This window comes from Colossoma macropomum, unplaced genomic scaffold (assembly GCF_904425465.1).
Source record: "Colossoma macropomum unplaced genomic scaffold, Colossoma_macropomum, whole genome shotgun sequence".
In the NCBI taxonomy this organism is placed as follows: Eukaryota; Metazoa; Chordata; class Actinopteri; order Characiformes; family Serrasalmidae; genus Colossoma; species Colossoma macropomum.
In genome coordinates this window covers 30,794,042-30,812,461 of record NW_023494801.1, presented here as the reverse complement: position 1 = coordinate 30,812,461, position 18,420 = coordinate 30,794,042, and the positions used below count along the sequence as shown (strand labels likewise).

The following is an 18,420-nucleotide window of genomic DNA, read 5'->3' as shown; positions in this document are numbered from 1 at the left end:
GCTAGCTGACTGTCTTCTGGGGACACTCCTAGAATGCAGGTGCTGCTATTAAATATATCCAAAAACAATGTCTGAAAGGTGCAGGGAGGGAGGGTTTAAGCAGGTGAAACCCTGATCAAACACGAAATTAGATGGAAATGAAGACAAAACAACGAAAAACCAATCACTGGTAAGAAGTGCCATCCAGATGTGCAAAGCGTACTTCTCGTACCAGACATACCAAAACCAGGAAAACACACACTCGGAAATTGTGTTGTGTGATGGAAGTGAATATAGATCCACTCTTTTGGCAAATTCCCTCTTTCAATTTGCAGTGACTAACAAGAAGGTCATGCAGAAGTTAGTTAGGCATGGGCAAAGTACGAAGCTGTCCACAGTGTCATAGACCCTGGTACTAACAGACATCTTGGATAATGAAATCGTAAGTGGACAGTGCTATTAGGTGTAAATGGGGTCCAGTGGGTATTGGAGAAATATGACGAGCATCTCGAGAGAGAGAAAGAGAGAGAGAGAGGGGATCACTTAAACCATCTTCAGAAGTGGTCAGGGACCTATATGACCACATAACATTCATAGCGAAATCCCAATGTGTGCTGACAGCAACTGCATCACTGCAGAGGCTGTAGCTTCTTGTTCCGTCTCCTCTTCTGTTTGTTCGTGAGTTGCATTAGCAATTCATGCGATGTGAACATCTGGGCCCTTACATGTGCATGAACAAAGACTGGCAGCACACTGTCTGACCACAAATGCAGCAAGCGAGACTGACATACGTGTGTGTGGTACCATTCCTCCTGTCACAGAATCCAAAGCTAATAGATAAAACAGCAATGGTACCATAAAGTACAAGCTTCATCACTCTGCTAACTAGAGTCTATTCTCCAGTGAGGAATCCGACTGAAGGCCAGTGCATACTTCTTGTGAAGATGTCATTTCGTCCAACTTGTGTGATAATGACAGAATTATGGAGAAAACGAATAACGCCAGACATCTTGCAGAGGTTTCACTTGCCATGTCACACACATGGCAACTGGGTGAACTCCATGGACGAACATGCTACACAACAAATCCTGTGATTGTTTGGTACAAAAGGTGGATAATTTTGCGGGGTGGCTTTCAGCACAGCGAAACCACAGAGAGTATGTGAAGGAAGGATTATCACTGCTTTTATGAGTCACTGAAACACTACATTTTTTGAACATAGTCTCTATTGGTATTATCTTTTTATATTATCTGTAAGTATACTGTTGTTTCAGTTTACTTGTTGCCTCAATGTATATTAAATGTGAACATGACTTTTCACTGTTACATATTCCCGTATCTACTCCTAAAACCTCATTATCCTGAATGCTTATTAAACCTAACCATAAAAAACACACCATGCTCTATTTTAATGCCTGCCAACATATTTTAATTTACCATATTTGTTTTTAACTCACTGTTTTCCCAGAAATGTAGTATCATTTATTTCAGGTGGTGTGCCATGATGTACTTTTAATCTATCAAATTACTTCTATACCACAGAGTAAGGAAAAATAGGCTGCAGACTGCAGGCAAATCACATTTGTTTCTCAAATCAGATCTTTTAAGATGACTTTCTGCACTTTTATTTGCAAGTGATCAGATCAGATTTGTGTCCACACATCAACCAATCTGCATGGGTTCCTGTGGTAACGATGTAGGTGTCAGTAACTACAGATTTCAAATGTAGATGCAGGAGAGATGGAGGTGCTTTATCTCGCCCTCCAAACTCTTTAGAATTCTCTGGCATAAGCATGAATGTTTGGCGCTCTTCTTGAATTGTCGTTTGTCATTTTGCAAGTGACGCAAAGGACACTCTGAAATCCGTTTGGAGCGTCCAGGCTGAGATCCATCTGTAGAAATCTGATTGAAATCGCATTTCATGTTGTGTTTTTGCTGTCCAGACTATCAAAAATCAATCTGGATACAATACAAAAATTGGGCTGTCAGTCTAAACATAGCCATATTGTCATTTTAACGTCTGCTCTTTTTTGATTAATCTACAATTCATTAGTCAGTTAATACACCCACTTCCAGCACTTCTCACTCATTTTTTATCTAAGTCACATCCACTTTTGGTTTGTGATTTAAAAGGTATCAAAAAAGCCGTTATAAAAACCCGTCAGGAAGCTGTATCGAGGTAAAGGTATCGGTATTGATTTTGAGCAATACCCAGCCTTAGAACCCACTGTATAAAGCAGAAAAGGCTGCTAATTTGATTAAAAAAAAAACAGGTATAAGTTTAGCCATATAATAAATAATATTGCACTACATGCCTAAAATTTTGTAGACACTTGTTCATCCACTGTTTCCATCTGAAATTAAGAATATTAATAGTGAGTCTGTGTCCCCTTTGCTCTAATCTTTCTAGGAATGCTTTTCGCTAGATGTTTGAACATTGCTGTGAGAAGTAGATTCCATTCAGCCTGAAAAAACATTAGTTAGGTCAGGTACTGAAGTTGGATTATTAGTTCTGGATCACTCCAGCTCATCCCACAGGTATTGGATGAAGCTCCATCGCTCCAGAGAACTCCACTGCTCCACAGACTAATGCCTGGGACTGATTGGAATTTAACAAATGGAATGGACAAATGAACAAATCCATGGCTGGGGACATTCTGGAGGAAAACTTTGTTTTTCATGGTAGCTGTACTACTTTTTTAAAAACAAGAAATTACTGTTTTTTTGTTGAAATATATTTTTTATAGTTTATATGAAAATAAAATATAAAAACATTACTATAAAATTAAGCAAAAATAAGCACATATCCTTTACAGAGCACACACTTCTGCACATTTCCTTTTTTTATTGAACATAAAACATAAAATGCAGCCTATGGCACATTTTATATTTTATTTGTTCCCCAGTATGTGAAATTCAGCAAATAAATGGAACTTGTAGGTTGAGGATATGTTAAGGATTAACTTACTTTCACTTAGAAAATCAACAAAAGTCTTGGTCCATCCATTGTAAAAAAAAAATAAGAACACAATATAAAGGTCAATTTAAAATGGTAATATATATATATGTGTGTGTGTACTCACCCTGAGTTCCTCTCTGGTGGTGTGTATTTGGTGCTGCAGGTCCATTATCTCTTCTTGGTCCTCACGCATACTTTCCTCCTCACACTGACAGAGACCGTGCCTCTTCTGCTGCTCAACTCTAAAATACATGCAAATACACAATGACCACACTAAAGGGGTATTCTGTGCTAAAACTAACTAGCATTTAATATGTCATCTGTCATGTACTATTCTGTATTGCAGCACTGCGTTCCTCAGCCTCATCAGTTTGACAAAATTCATGATTTTGTATCCTTTTTGTCCAATACCCAACATGCTTTATGCAAATACCTCATAAAACCATTGGGAAACAGCCCACAGTGATAAAGAAATTCTGATTGCTGTCTGTAAAACCAAATGCAGAGTAAAACATAAATCAAAACTTGAAGCTCCTCCATTGTTGCCACTGTTGTTTGTGTTTATTGTTAACACTAGATTTACATGAAAATCATCCTGTGACCATCCAAGCTAAAGAGAACTCCGCCTACTTTCACAAATCTCTTTTGTGATGGGAAATAGACACCGGTTCTCAACCAGGGCACAGACAGTTCTGGGTTCAAATTCGTAACCGTACCATGCTGTACCGTACTGCTTAGTGGGAAAACACCATGTGTGACGGACCATACAAAACAGTGGGCCAGTAGTTTGAGAACGCTGTTCCAGAGATATTATAAAGGAAGAGATAGGTCAATGGCTGAAATATGAATGGGAAAGTCTGTACTCAAAGTCCCACCCTTCAACAAAATAAGCCAATCAGCTTGCTGCGAGCCAGAAAAGCTCCCCCTTCGTGTGGAGATAATAAGTTCATAATCTTATCCTAACTCCAGATAAGAAAACAGTATTACAGAAACAGCGTAACTACATTAAATTTAGTAAATTCTGTTCAGAGGTGAACTCCAGAGGTGTCTTAAATTCTGTTTTAACTGTCTGTTTCCTTCATTTAATGCAGTGACAGGCAGCACAGTTCACTATAACTGGCATAATTATGTTACATTTATCTACATCGGTGCTTTGACTTTTGAGGTCTTATGATGTTTTTTTTCTAACAGCGTTTTAAAAGCTAGACCCTCAGACAAGATCTCCACCGTCCTCTCTTATTACCTTCGTGTTTTAATATAAATATTAAATATTACAGTGATAGTGGTGAATAATAAGGAGAAACTGCAGAGTAGCAAGGCTCAGATAAACAGCACAAAGCGCTGTCACTATATTCATAACTTTAAGTTTATCATACTTTAGCGTGTTTGATCTTTTTTACATTCATAATGGTACCTAGCTGTCTGGCTTACTAGCTTGATTATTTTGATTATGTGTTTACATTTCAACTGTCAAGTACGGTCGATTGCTAGGTAACAGACATTTCAGTTGATTGTTGACTTTGATCAAGTTAAGATTTCCTAACTTAAGATAAGATGCTGTAAGATAAGATGATCATCTTGAATTAGGAAAAAATCTTATCTTGACCTGTCAGATCTTAAGTTACGACAAAAAGATTCTGAAGTTTCTGTAATACGGCCCCTGGTCTTGTATGATTGAAAAATAACTTTCCAGGGTTGTTGCCAATATTGAGTGGACAGACTTTCCTGTAAGGACTTTGTTGTGGCATAACAGCAGGATGCATGTAGGCATCCTACAGCAGATTCCACAACATACAACTGATTTAGTGATGTTTACATTTCAGGCAGTGTCCCTGAACTCATCCACATACAAGTTTGTGTGTGTGTGTGTGTGCATGCATGTGTGTACCTCTTGTAGAACTCAGCAGAGTGGGGTTTTCTGGCCCAGTTACTCAGCTCTCGCTGCAGAGCTCTAATGCACTCTCCTCTCTTTCTCTGTCTTTCTCTCATCTCTGAAAGACAGACATGCACATTGATTATATAAAACAGGAGAGACAGAAGGATGGAGGAAACAGACCGATAGAAAGAAAAAGAATAAACTGTACTGGAGTGCTGTTGTTGTGGACTGTGCTGTGTTGCTGTGATAACAGTCTGAATCTGGGAGTAGTAGTTCATTATGAGTGCGGTGACCGAGTCCTGTGTTACATACACACTCTCACACACTGCTTCCTTCAGCCGTTCCTGCACAGAGAGAAAGAAGGAGGAGACAAAGAGCGTATATTTCACTACAATGTTTATTTAAACTATAGGTTTTTTAAAATTTTTTTACTGATGCTTATATATTAAAAGCAAAATGAAGTGATGCATGCAAGAAGAACCATTCAAACAAAAACCTGATGCCGCATAACCGCTATATATTAAACAGGCATGACTGCAAATTAGCTACAACAAACTTTTATGCACAGCTAGCTTAAATTCTACAAATATAACTGGCTATTATTCTTATTTAGACCAGTACTTACTTAAATCTACTTTTGTGGATTAATTTGTGAGGTAGTGGTAAATACAATGTGTAAGAAATAAGGAATTAACAGAATTATCAAATGAATACACAGAGTGCAGAATCAACTGCTTGGTTTGCCAATACTTCAATTTGCAATAACTTCAGCCATCAAAATAATACAATTCAACATAATCCTACTGTTAAATGTTTCATTTCACTAAACACTAAAATATTCATTAAACACAATGCATTTGTATTACTAGTATTACTATTATTACTACTCATAATAACAAAAAATAGTATTGTTGTTGTTACTATTATTATTATTATAATTCTTTTATTAATGGTATCATTATTACTAATATTAGTACTAATATTAACATTAGTACTAATAATAGTAGTACTTGTGGTTTGCAGTGACAGAAGAATTTTCATTCCAAAATGGTGTATATCTATTTCTCTAATAAAAGTGATATTAATCATAATAATCATATTTCTTGTATATGTAAGGCACTCCCAACAACAAATGTCATGAAAAAAGACCACCAAGCTACAGGGCCTCAGGTAGTTTGAGACCCCTGAAAGACTGCATATCATGAAAAAATTAAATAACCTTGCTTTTTTGAGCAAAAGTGATGAAGTATGAAAGCATTGCTAAAGTTGTTGTTTCAAAATGTTCTATAATTTACTCAGTCTACATGCGGGACATAAGCTGCAAAAATAAGTCCTATGAAATTCACTATGGTTTTGATGTCACGACCATGAACACATTTACATATGACCCATTCAGTCTGTAGCAGTGTACGAAGTCCATTCACCTTATAACAATACTGGTATTATGAAATATAAAATAAATAAAATGCAGTGCAATTATTGTGAAAAGCTATTATTTATCATGCATGCCACATGAAGTCTAACTAAACTGCTAAATAACTAACTTGCATAGCTTTTAAGTCTCACAATTTTTTAAAAGCTGCTGCTTTACTGTAAGACTCATACCTTTTGTCTGGTAAATCAGTGAATGTAAATCACAAGGGTTAAAAAGTTTGTTTTACTGCAGGCCGCACAGTGGCCTCCCAGAAACAGTCAATATTGCACTTAGCTGCGGTGGTGAGGCTGGATATTATAGCACGTTTGTTCAATAATATAGCCCCATCAAATTAAAGCCAAGAGTGTTGATTTTGCACTCTAGAATTTAAACATGCTACCATCTCTTTCAATTTAAATTAAAACAGTGATTTATTTATTACATTGATTTATGAATTTCTAAGTAACTTGATCTTCTACAGTCAAACTATGGAGGACTAAACTGCAGCCTTCCAGAAGACTTAGATCTTTGAATGGATTGGCTTTTTTATTATATTATTTTACAGTATTTTGGCCTGAACTTCAGAGTTTTTTTCTTACATGTCAGCCTAAATTTTGGACAACGCACAATTCATAACCAGCCAAAAAAGAGGCCATTTACATATATCAGTCATGAAGGCATGAAGGCACAATAACAAAAGCCTATTTATTTCTAAGAGGTGAAGAGAGGTAAAAATGAATAATAATTGTTTTTAGCACATCAAACTACACAAATGGACTTCAGAGTAAAAAGATAAAACAGTGCAGGGTAGGGCCTTTGAAATAACTTGTTTGTATTTCCTGTTATTGCACTTTCTGTGTAGTTGCACTTTCACACACAAAGTTTCAGCTTTCTCACCTTCTGTCCGTCATTAGCCATTCCTGTGTTATCAGGTGCAGAGTCCACCAATCGCAGTTGAGCGCTGTGGGCAAGGGCGTGGCCGATTAACAACCGGGCATGTTCTTGTATGAGCTCAGAGGCGGTCTCCTGTTCTGATAGATGCTCCTGCTGAAGGCTCTGACCAATTAAAGCAGAATCAAGGATTTGGTCTCAGTGCAGCACAAATACACCTAAAACATTTGAGAGTGTGTGTGTCTCACAGTTGCTTCATGCAAGTCTGAGTTGTGTCTCTTGTTTGTGAATCCTGTCAAGTCCTGAGTCTTTGGGCGCTAATCCGAATCAAGTCTTGAGTTTCTGGGATGCGAATCAAAATTGGGTCTGGAGTCTTTGTGATGCAAGTCCAAGTCGAGTCTGTGTTCTTTTGGGTGCCAGTCCAATTGAAGTCTCCATTTACTAGCCAATATAGCCCCTCAGATTAAAGCCAAGTGTCGAGTCTAGAGTCTCTAGGGTGCGAAGCTGAGTCAAGTCTCAAGTCTCTTGAGTGTGAATCAGAGCAGAGTCTGTAGGGCGCAAGACAGAGTCAAGCCTTGAGTCTCTAGGGTGTGAGTCATAGTCAAGTCAGAATGGAGTCTTAACTCTCAGAGGTGAGAATTTGAGTAAAGTCTTGTGATTTTGGAATGCGAGTCAGGGTCAAGCCTCAAATCTCTGGATTGTGAATCTGAGTCAAGTCCCGAGACTAACCTACATGCTAGGCAACCGTTTCAAACTATTTTATATTTTTAATTTAAGCACCACATTTACTGCAAGTTTTTTCTCTAATGAATGGCATTGTCATTGAAAGCCAAACCTGAAACAATACATTTTATTAACTGACCACATTAAAGTTGGAAAGCTAATTTAATTATTTTTATTTATGCTTAACTCAGGCTTAAAGGCTTTAGTCTCAGGTTAGAGTTGAGTTGTGAGTCAGTCAATATGTGATTTAAGTGTGACTCCAAGATGTCCAAGATACTGAACTGAGTTGCCATTTCTGTTGTGTGTACGTGTGTGTGATCACCTGTGTATCTGACTGTAGGTTGAGCTGTGTGAGCTTCATCTCTTTCAATGTTTGGATGTAGAAGTGCCGAGCTGCTAATATCCTCTGAATCTCAAGTATGAGCAGGTGCTGCTTCTCCGCAATCACACTTCTGCAAGACAAGAGTTTTTAAGATGTCTGTAGCTACTTTCTAAAGGCAACAGTTATTTTTTGAGTTCTTAGTGTTCATGCTTGCAATGAAACATCACATTGTTATGCATTAAAACAGACAGAAGGTTTATTGTGTTTATGGCACGCAGCTAGAACAAGAGGTGATCCATACCTGACAGTTTGGCTGTTTTACCCATGACGATAATAATAATATAGAGTGCTAAGCCTTTAATTATACAATTATATAAACAGTCCTGAGAAATGGTGTTTCATGGACAGTAAAATGCAATCTTCAGAATTAGCAAGAATATAAAGAGAGGTGGAGCCAAGCACAGGGCATTACTCACCTGTTCTGTATATCGTTCTCTCTGGCAACTGTTGCCATAGTAACCTTCATGTGTTGGTTGGCAAGGTGTTTAAGGCAGGATTTAGCCAGCGCCTCCTCTTCAGCCCAAACCTACAGTAATGAGAGAAACACTTCAACACTCATACAAACAGTCTCACGCAAACAAACATATGCACCTACACACACACGCACTGTGATGTATGTCAGAGACCACCCTTCATTTATTTCATTTCCAGTCAAGACAACCCTTAAGTACAAGTTACAGATTTTTTAGCATCAGGAAAAAAGTAGAAAATATATTTAACAGTAAATTATACAGAAGCCTCAACAACTAAACATATCAAATTTTCAGCATTTAGTTACTTTTTACCTTTATTACAGCTTCAATACTTTTTGGGAGTCTTCCTTTCAGTTTCTCAGGTTTTCAAAGTTTAGTCTTAGAGGTTTTTAAAGTTCAGTCTTAGAAGTTGGCTGAATTATAATTATAATAGATATTCAATGATGTTGAGGCCTGGAGTCCGGGGTGACTAGTTCAATGTTATGAAACACCAGCAGCTTCTTTGTTTGATTTGTAAATTACCGTTTTTCCTTTGCTCCGTAACAGCTTCACATCCTTTCAAACCCAAAGGACAAAAACACCTGTAGACTTTTTCTGAAGCAAGAGTGGAGCTTTATTTTTCTCCTGTTTCTCAAAGATGAACACTTCAAGTATTGTTTTTCTGAAAGTAACAGTTTTGGTGGTCCACCAGGTATTGCATAGTTGTTTCGAGTCCCGTTTTCTCTGTATCTTTTACTTAACTCCAATTTGGATAACTCCATTTTTTCCGTTATTTTCCTTTTTTTCCTTCCTTATGCAACTGGATTATCTTATATCTCATCAGAAATATCCTGAAACATGAATAACAATGTTAACACACTAAAGCTCCAAACATTACTGAACAGGTTAGATTTCGGCCTTCTGTCACTTCAACAGCAGTCACCTACACTTTCTAGTTAGTAAGAATCGAACTTTACTATGGTGCTGTAGTACTCATTGGATCTGTAGCCTGCTTGCTAAACAAATGTTAGGTAAGCTAGTAGACACATATCCAGACAACATGGAACAGGTTCAGTTTCACCTTTCTGTCCCTCCAACACCAGTTGCTCAACTTCGCTCCCTCAGATTTGAATCATTATCATCAAAACCTGTGTAGCTTCGTATAGCCAGAATCACTGTTTAACATTTAGCAGTTGTTGTTAGACATTTTTACATTTACTGAATGATGGATTGAAAATTGTGAACTGTGTTCATTCTTTAGGTGACAGTGTAAGCCTGCGTTCACACCGGCAGAGACTTTTCACCTCATTGCCCAAATCGCTGGTCAGTCATCAGCTGGGGGCATTTCTCGGGCTGACCATTGGTTGTCATGGTTTTACTGACACCAAGCACAAATCCCATGCATTTCCGCTAAAAATAAATATCCTGGAGAGAAATAGTTTTTATATAAGTTTAATCCCAGCGTGGTGCATCACTGTCTGTGCAGTCAGTGTGTGAAGAAAACTGTTTGGTCTTTGCGATTGCTGTCTGTTTGTGGCAAAAGCACTGAATTCAGCCTTGGTCAAATCTGTCACACTCTTTATTACCCAGTAAACACAGTTGTAAGACATTCCCAGTCTAAATTCCAACATATGCAATATGACCTCCCAGAAAGGTAGTAAAAATGCACACTCCCATATAGAATGTGCAAATGTACCAAGTTTCTTACTGAATAAATGTATCCTTTATTCCTGATTTCCACTCCTTGAACTTGATTAAATGAACTTTTGAATGATTAAATGAACGAAATGAACTTTTTATTTGATCGTTTGCTGTTTTGAAAGGATCTCAAAAAGCAATGTAAATGCTTTGTGTTTTTGTGCATTTTTACATATTTATTTACATATTTATTCATATATGCTACTACTACCTGTTTGAAGACATGAAAAAGTGGCTACAGCCCAACTCTAATACACATGTGCTCACACACACCTGTCTGTCCCGCTCCAGCTGTTGTCTGAGTATGTGCAGGTGCTGGTGTGTGCTGCTCTCCTCTTGCTGGATCTGACTGGCCAGCATAGATTCTGTGTTGTCTAGCAGTGTCTGGCAGTCATCCACTGAGAAGGCGGAGCTTGTCAGTACACACTCTCTCCAGAGTTCAGTTAAGCTTCCCAAAAAAACCTGAAAATGCTTCTAAAAATACAAAGGTACACGCACACACACATATTATATACTCTAGTTTCTCAATTTAATAATGGATCATCACAACATGTTTTCTAAAACAGAAAAAAAAATTACTGCATGATTTAAATATACAGTTAAAACACATGTGAAAGTGCTTTCCATATGAACAAACCTAGTTTGAAAAGCATAGTTCATATACGCACCTTCCACAGCTCACACACAGCATCAGATACTCTCCTGTCATGCTGGAGCTCATAGTCTGTTCTTTGCTTCCAGTGTTTTACTTGCAGTTCCTCCAGCAGCTGAGAGAAAGATAGACACAGATACAGACTCATAATTGAGGGACTGTGTTCTAGGGTTCTAGGTTCTCTGAATAATTTAGTTTTCTGAGATTCTCAGATTTGTAGTAAACATCTGAACATCCAACCAGTTCCTGACTTCTGTATAATTTGATGTATAAATGTATGATAGCATGAATGACATGAACAAGACTTCAACGACTATGCAAATACAAGTCATGTGCAAATGTTGCACTGTTTTCTACCTTGATTTATTTAAATATATACAATTTATTTATATATAAATATATAAAATCAGTTACATAACAAGGTCAAAAGGCTAATGTGTTAAATTTGTCACAAAAAAAATTCCTTTTGAAACCCCACATCTATTATAAATGGAGGTCTTTCTAAATCAAGTGTTCATTTGTGTTGTACTGGCTTCACAAGGTGTGTAGTGCTTGGACCCTGATAATTGACACTTGTAAATTGTAGTCTTTTATTTACTTTTACTTTTTTATTTTGCTGTCATAGCTGTTGCAACGGCCAAAAGAAATTACCATGTTATGCACTAATTTCAGGCAAAAAAACAAGCTGTCTTGGTTGCAAACAATGATAATTTACGCATATTATCCTTTTCTGCACACTGTTCAAAATCTGTGAAAATGAAACTAACTTTACCATTCAAAACAAGTTATTTCTTTCTTAATGGTCAATAAAAATTAAACACCATATCTGTGGAATGGTCAAATGATTTGCTGTGCTGTGGGGGGGGGATTCTCTCTCAGAAGTCTGTTAGCAGCGAGCCATTTTCAGGTGACAAGTTTGCAGAATTTAAGAACTGCATTAGATGGAATGCAGGTAAGGTGAATGTCTGACACAGGTGTAACTGATATCACTCACTTCGATGACCTGCTGAGCATCTCTCTGCTGATGATCACGTGACTCCAGCACACAACTCCACTCTTTGGCCTGAGCCTTCACCATCTTCCTCATCTTCATGTCCAGCTTCCTGCAGTGCTCACAGACCAGCTCCACAGTCTGCTGCCTGATCTCTACATAAACACACACACAGACATTTGTTTTTGTGTAATGCTTTCTGAAGCAGATGTGTATTGCTATTAGGTTTCCCTTGATGTGCACCTTAAAATGTCTCTTATTACATTTTATTTTCTAATTATTTCTTAAATGTAACTCACTAAAACATCCTGAAAAATTCTGTGTATTTTACCATGTCAATCCATATCACATTTTTGTTTTTATGTACCAAAGGGGACATTTTACTGTGAACTGATTTGGTGAAAAGTTAATACATGTAAATGTGTGTACTTTTATTAATATCTTTTTGCCGTGGAAAAAATGGAAAATAGTTGAAAGTTCACACTTGAACCTGTCGATATAGAAATGAAACTGACTGTAACTGTAATTATGCAATTTATCAGGTAATCACCCCTAAATTATGATGTAATGTAAATCAATGCACCTAAAACAATATAAGTTATTATTATTAAAATAATAGAAACAAGAACGACAACTATAGACTTCTAAGGATCATCAGAAATTTGGAACATTTTGTGCTTTGTAACTTTATTAATTCTGCCGATTCTACAAAAGTAAAATGATCATTTATTGGTATCAGTATCGTCTACCATGACTAGATCAGACTAGAAATTCTATTTCAAGACACTTGTAGTTGTTATAGCATTGTGTGATGTTGATGTGTACAGTTACAATGGCATATTTATCAATAGTACAGCACCATCAAAGCAGCGCTGGAGCTCTTCTCTGACCACAGTCTGCAGGTCACTGATCAGTCTCTCCATGTGACCAAACCCCAGATGTCCATCAGCTGTCAGCTCCTCTAGTGTTTGGATAGTGAGCTTCATTCTAAGCTCTGCCTCCTGCCTCAGGAAGGCCAGTCTGATTCTCAGCCAACCAGATAGCTCCTCCCACCACTGCATCCTATCACACAGGATCTGAGAGAGGAATTTGAGAGAGGGGATTGGGGAAGGTTTTTATTTTATATTACAAATTATTAATAGTTTTATAATTAATTAATATTAATTAATATTATAATATTAATTACAATATTAATATTAACTGATCATGACCAGTTTATTTAGGATTTGCCTACATTACCATTAAGCTGTCTTGACTTCACTTTCTAGTGATGAGGTAGGCTGTTTATTAAAAGTATTGCCTTACTTCACAATTTAGATATAGATGATAAAAGCACAGCATTACGCTATCGATGCTTGAGAGGAGATTAATACTCAATATAGCACACCGAGTGTGGTCTGTTTCACAGCTAAAACAATTTCACAAGTTGTTACCAACAGTGATAACCATGGCTGTCAGCTAATTTATCTCAAGGTGGTTTACTTTTTTCCAGGTAACCTAGCTAAAAGACAGTGCCACTGCAGGTTGCTAACCACATTCTACCATGTTTCTGTGAGCTGTGCAGATGGAGATTAGGGCAGAGTTATGTGGCGTAGGGAAGGGTCTTATAAAATGACTGACAAGAGGTCAGTGCAAACACAGAGAAACACTCGACTTGGCCCTGTAGTTTTCCAAACTGTGGACTTTCAGGCATATGATACACTTATGCAGATGCCATTGCCAAATATTTTTTTTACTCATGTTCTACATATTTTCCCGGTTATTTGTAATTACAGAAGTAAATAGACTACTGCACCTTTGGGGGTTGTTAGGTTTAAATGGTGTTTATTAAGGAATGTTCGGGTTAGAGACTTTATTAAGGAACGATAAGTTTAGACTGTATTTTTTAAGGCTACCATCTTATTTAGATTTGGATAGCGTCTATTAAGGATTGTTAGGGTTAGAGAACACTTATTAATAATTTTTTAAATTTTTTACATTTTAGATTGTTTATCAAGAATAGTTAAGCTTAGAAAGTGTTTATTAAGATTTGTAAAGAGTGAGCTAATTCATTCTTTAAAGGACTGTTTAGATATTTAGATAATGTTAATTAAGCATCATCAGGCTTAAAAAGTGTTTATTAAAAGATCATTAGGTTTAGCTGGTGTTTATTAAGTGCTATTCGGGTGAGCTAGAGTTTTTTCAGGATTGTTAAAATTAGATAATATTTATTAAGGATTAGGTTTGTTCATTAAGGGTTGTTAAGGTGAGACTGTGTTTATTAAGGATTGTTAAGGTTAGATACTGTTTTTCAAGGATTGGTAGGGTTAGATGGTGTTTATCAATAATAAGTTTAGATTGCATTAACTAAGATTGCTGGGGTTAAAGAGTGTTTATTAAGGATGGTTAGGATTTGATGGTGTTTTGTAACCACTGTAAGTGTAAAAGTTGCTCCTCCACCCAACCTTCACATATGAAGACTGAATATCCGCTAGCTGCTTCTCCACCAACAGGAGACAGTGGATTAGTGAACGAGTGATATCCTGTGCAACGTCATTTGGTGTGCTGCTATGAAGGCGCTGACAGAGTTGCTCCAACCGTTTAGCAAAACTCACAGCCTGCATATAAACACACACACACACACAAACAAACAGGCTGTATGATTTGATCAGGTTTAACATTTATTGAATGCAATGTCACACAGTAACAAGGCCTTACAATTTAAAAAGTGCTCCTGAAACATAAAACGTGAGGGCAAAAAATGGCCCATATGAATCCTATGTAAAAGAAAAACACTGATATAGGACTGAATGACAACTAAAGGGAAAAGAAAGGAAAAAATAAACACTGTGGTTTTTCTCCATGTCCTGTATTGGTGGAGAGTTTTGTATACATTAACGTTACAGTCATTCAAGCTGTCAGTAGCTGCGGCTGAACCATGGATTGCTCTGCTTGGTTGGAGCAACACGCCGTGAAACCCTGCTGCTGCGTGATGCTGCTGATGACAGAGGCACACCACAGGTGGGCTGCTATGCCAAAGGCTATCGCTAAGCAAGACACCAGTGGTTTCTAAAAAATCTCTCTCTCCTCACTCAACGTTCACTCCCTCTATAACAATCCAGACTAACATTACCTCACACTGTAAATGACTACACAGCTGGAGATGAGTGATTCAAAAGAAGCCTGAACCATTTAGGTAGAGGAATCCCATTAGCGTGTTTTACACTGTATGTCCATTGTGTTACCTGGTGTATTTGTGGCAGGTTTTAGCTGAATTTCTTTTCCATTAAGACTTGAAACAGTAAATTTAGCATGACGAGTCGTGCAAAAGTATTTTTATCAACATAACAGTAACGTTTGTGATCGTGTCTGAATGGAGAATAAACTCTCCTGTGTGTTGGGCAGTGTGTCCACTACGATGTTAAAGACTTTTGAATCTGTTACTTATAAAAACTTTGTGAATCCAGACCAATTATTTTTATTTTTTGAACATATTGCTGTGTTTTCTGGAATGGTATTCACTTTTCTTTAAATATGCATTCATTGAGGCGCAGCAGGAGACAGTTAATATGATAGCTGCACGAAAACAGACACATGACAAACAGATAACATGTTTATGGCCTAGTTATGTCACTGTTATTTAGTAAGTTCAAGCAGTTATCAAACAATATATTATGTAGCCCTGGTGTGTGCATGTGTGTGTGTGTGTGTGTACAATTACCATATGCAGTGTATGTTCCAGCTTCTCTCTGCCTGCTTTCTCCACTTCCTCTACAGAGCACAAAACTGAGCCTGGCTCTGCCCCTTTCTCCCAGCTCAGCAGCTCAGGACATATGTCTTTCTTCAGCTGCTCCATTTCCTGTACAAAATGATGCTAAATGAATGATCCACAGGACAAAAGCTCAACTGATCACAAGATGCTAATTTACATGTGTTTCATTTCTGTACTGCAGATTTTAACCCTTAGAAGTTTGAAATTATTATTGTAGTTCTGCCACAATTATTTATTTTAATTACATAATTAAATCGCTTTTGGCAGGTTTGAATCTGCACTTCTGACTGTTTATTTTATCAGTTTGTACATATTTGTATAAAATGCAAGTACATCAACTGAAAGTACACAATCTCAAGTATGAATGTGAAACAATGTATAACAATATATGAAACAATAAAATACAATAATATATAAATACATGCTTTTGATGTCATCAGTGATAACTGTTATCTAAGGCTGGCTTTACACAGTGAAACTTTCATGCAACTTGACAGTTAGATGAAGCAATTCAAAAATAAAGTTGCAACAGAAAGGAGCAACACATTACTCCACTAGTTAGTCAGAAGCTCATATTTCCGTCTTGTTCTCATTTAAAATCATCTGTCACATGTTGTTTACACTTGCATATTTGTAGCATTTTTATCTTTTTGTATCATTTTCTGGTTGTCACTTTCATTCTATTTTTCTCTAGCTAGATTTCTCTCTTATCTAGCTATGGTTTTCTTTTTCATTATATATGAGTTTTTGAGTTCTATGTATGTTAAAGCAACACTATGCTTTACATGCTGACCCGCAGAGGCACATGCACACCATATTTTAGTGTGTTCTTTTTTTCTCCATACTCAGTAATGCCACTTCTTTCAGCTGCTTTAAGGTTTGAAAACGAACGAATGTTTAACTAGACATTACATTTATATTTGATGCCCTGCTCATCCTGTCCTAGAAACACAACTTCACTGAGAACAGCATCTCAGTGTCCTCTTCTGTAATAAATTTCATCCCTTGAAACCCAAAGGAATAGCTGCTCTATGTAAAAATCAAGTAAAATGTCATTTCATGTAAGCCAGCCTCAGGATTAAAATATTTAACAAGCCAAACTATATATATGAAGTATAACAGTTTTTTGTTAAGTGTCAAAGCACTACAGCCCCAGTAGAGCCAGAACAATCCTGATGCTTTTTACTAGAAATGTATAAGACAGTACCATACCTTTTCCTGCTGCTGTAAGTCTTGCTGTAGGGCAAAGTTCTCTCTGCTGAACAGAACTCTTAGAATATGCAGGAAAATCTGAAATAAGTAAATGAACAATGATAGAAATTTTAGAGAACATTTTGTATGTTGTGTATTTATTCTTTGTTATGGATTACAGCATAGGACAAAAGACACAAATTGTATGAGAATAGTTCAGCCAAAATTCAAATTTACATAATTTTGTATTTTCTCTAAAAACAACTGTTTTGCTCCTTTTGTTTCAGTTTAGCATCATGCAAATGACATGCCTAAACTGCCTCAAACAAACATCTTTATGTGGTTTCTGACACTGACACACTAAAATAAATGGACAAAAGTATGGAGAAAATTCAAGCTTAAAAATGCTTGCTACTGTTTTCAGTTATGCATACTTTTGTCCATTTTTATAAATAGGTCTGAAACAAGTGCGTGCACCTCCACAGTGCTGATTGGCGAGGTACAGGCAAGTGCGTGCACCTCCTTTCATTACTTGTTAACCATTTTAGCCTTATAGATCTAATGCAAAACAAACAAACAAAAAAAAAAACTCTTGGTTGATCGACTTGGTACAAGGAAAACTGTCTGAAAGTGATTTTTCGCCGAATCATTATTTTGATGTTTAAGGCAAAAGGGCATGTCAGCATATCTGTGTCTGAGGCCATGTATAAACATGTTTTGTTTATCACTGCTGTCCTAAAATAATAGTTTTCTACATCATTTGAGTCAGCAGCTACCGTTTTCATTGTCCGAAAATTTTATGAAAAATGGACGAATAGAAATGCTCCAAAAGTGCTTGGAATAAAATCTTTTACATTAGCTAACAATAAAAGCAAAAAACATTTTTGCCTTCTCTGGTAAACATTTATTTATTTGGTAAACACATTTTTTTATATACTTGTTGTGATAGACCCTGTTCAGTGTGTGCATGTGTGTGTGGTGGAGGACAGGACCTACACTCCATTTTTCCTTCTGTAGTTGAGCTGTATGCAGATAAAGGTTCTGCAGTGTCACACAGAGCAGACTCACTTTACCTTCATCCCTAAAACACATGTTAAAGTTCAAAACCACATGCATATGTATTCTTATGACATATACACAGACCAGCCAGTTCGTTAAGTAAACTTCCTTGTTTCTACACTTTTTATCAGGTCCATTTACCTCTGGACTTTGAAGTTCTACAATTACAGACTGTACTTCATCTGTTTATCTGCATGCTTTGTTAGCCCCCTTTTACCCTGCTCTTCATTGGTCAGGACCCCCGCAGGACCACCACAGAGCAGCTATTATTTGGGTGGTGGATCATTCTCTGCACTGCAGTGACAGTGACGTGGTGGTGGTGTGTTAGAACCAACAAGGTAGGTGTGACTAATAAAGAGGACAGTGTGCGGACAAAGTGTTTAAAAACTCCAGGACTGCTGT

The 18,420-nt window shown here is 37.1% G+C and overlaps 1 protein-coding gene across 3 annotated transcripts in view; it reads right to left on the bottom strand.

Annotated features, from left to right (window-relative positions):
* LOC118821149 (ellis-van Creveld syndrome protein) overlaps positions 1-18,420 on the bottom strand; it is a 31,826-nt gene that overhangs the window by 8,076 nt on the left and 5,330 nt on the right. For 2 of the 3 annotated variants that reach the window (XM_036589608.1, XM_036589610.1), the window contains exons 5-18: positions 17,956-18,040; positions 16,981-17,058; positions 15,718-15,855; positions 14,462-14,614; positions 12,877-13,093; positions 12,021-12,172; positions 11,043-11,141; positions 10,648-10,848; positions 8,641-8,750; positions 8,165-8,294; positions 7,126-7,284; positions 5,023-5,158; positions 4,827-4,929; positions 3,063-3,180 (exon numbers count right to left, since the gene is read on the bottom strand). In XM_036589608.1, coding sequence (XP_036445501.1) covers positions 3,063-3,180; positions 4,827-4,929; positions 5,023-5,158; positions 7,126-7,284; positions 8,165-8,294; positions 8,641-8,750; positions 10,648-10,848; positions 11,043-11,141; positions 12,021-12,172; positions 12,877-13,093; positions 14,462-14,614; positions 15,718-15,855; positions 16,981-17,058; positions 17,956-18,040 — 1,879 coding nt within the window. Of the gene's footprint in view, positions 1-3,062; positions 3,181-4,826; positions 4,930-5,022; positions 5,159-7,125; positions 7,285-8,164; positions 8,295-8,640; positions 8,751-10,647; positions 10,849-11,042; positions 11,142-12,020; positions 12,173-12,876; positions 13,094-14,461; positions 14,615-15,717; positions 15,856-16,980; positions 17,059-17,955; positions 18,233-18,420 lie in introns of those variants that run through there. The other variant, XM_036589611.1, reaches the window with a different exon arrangement.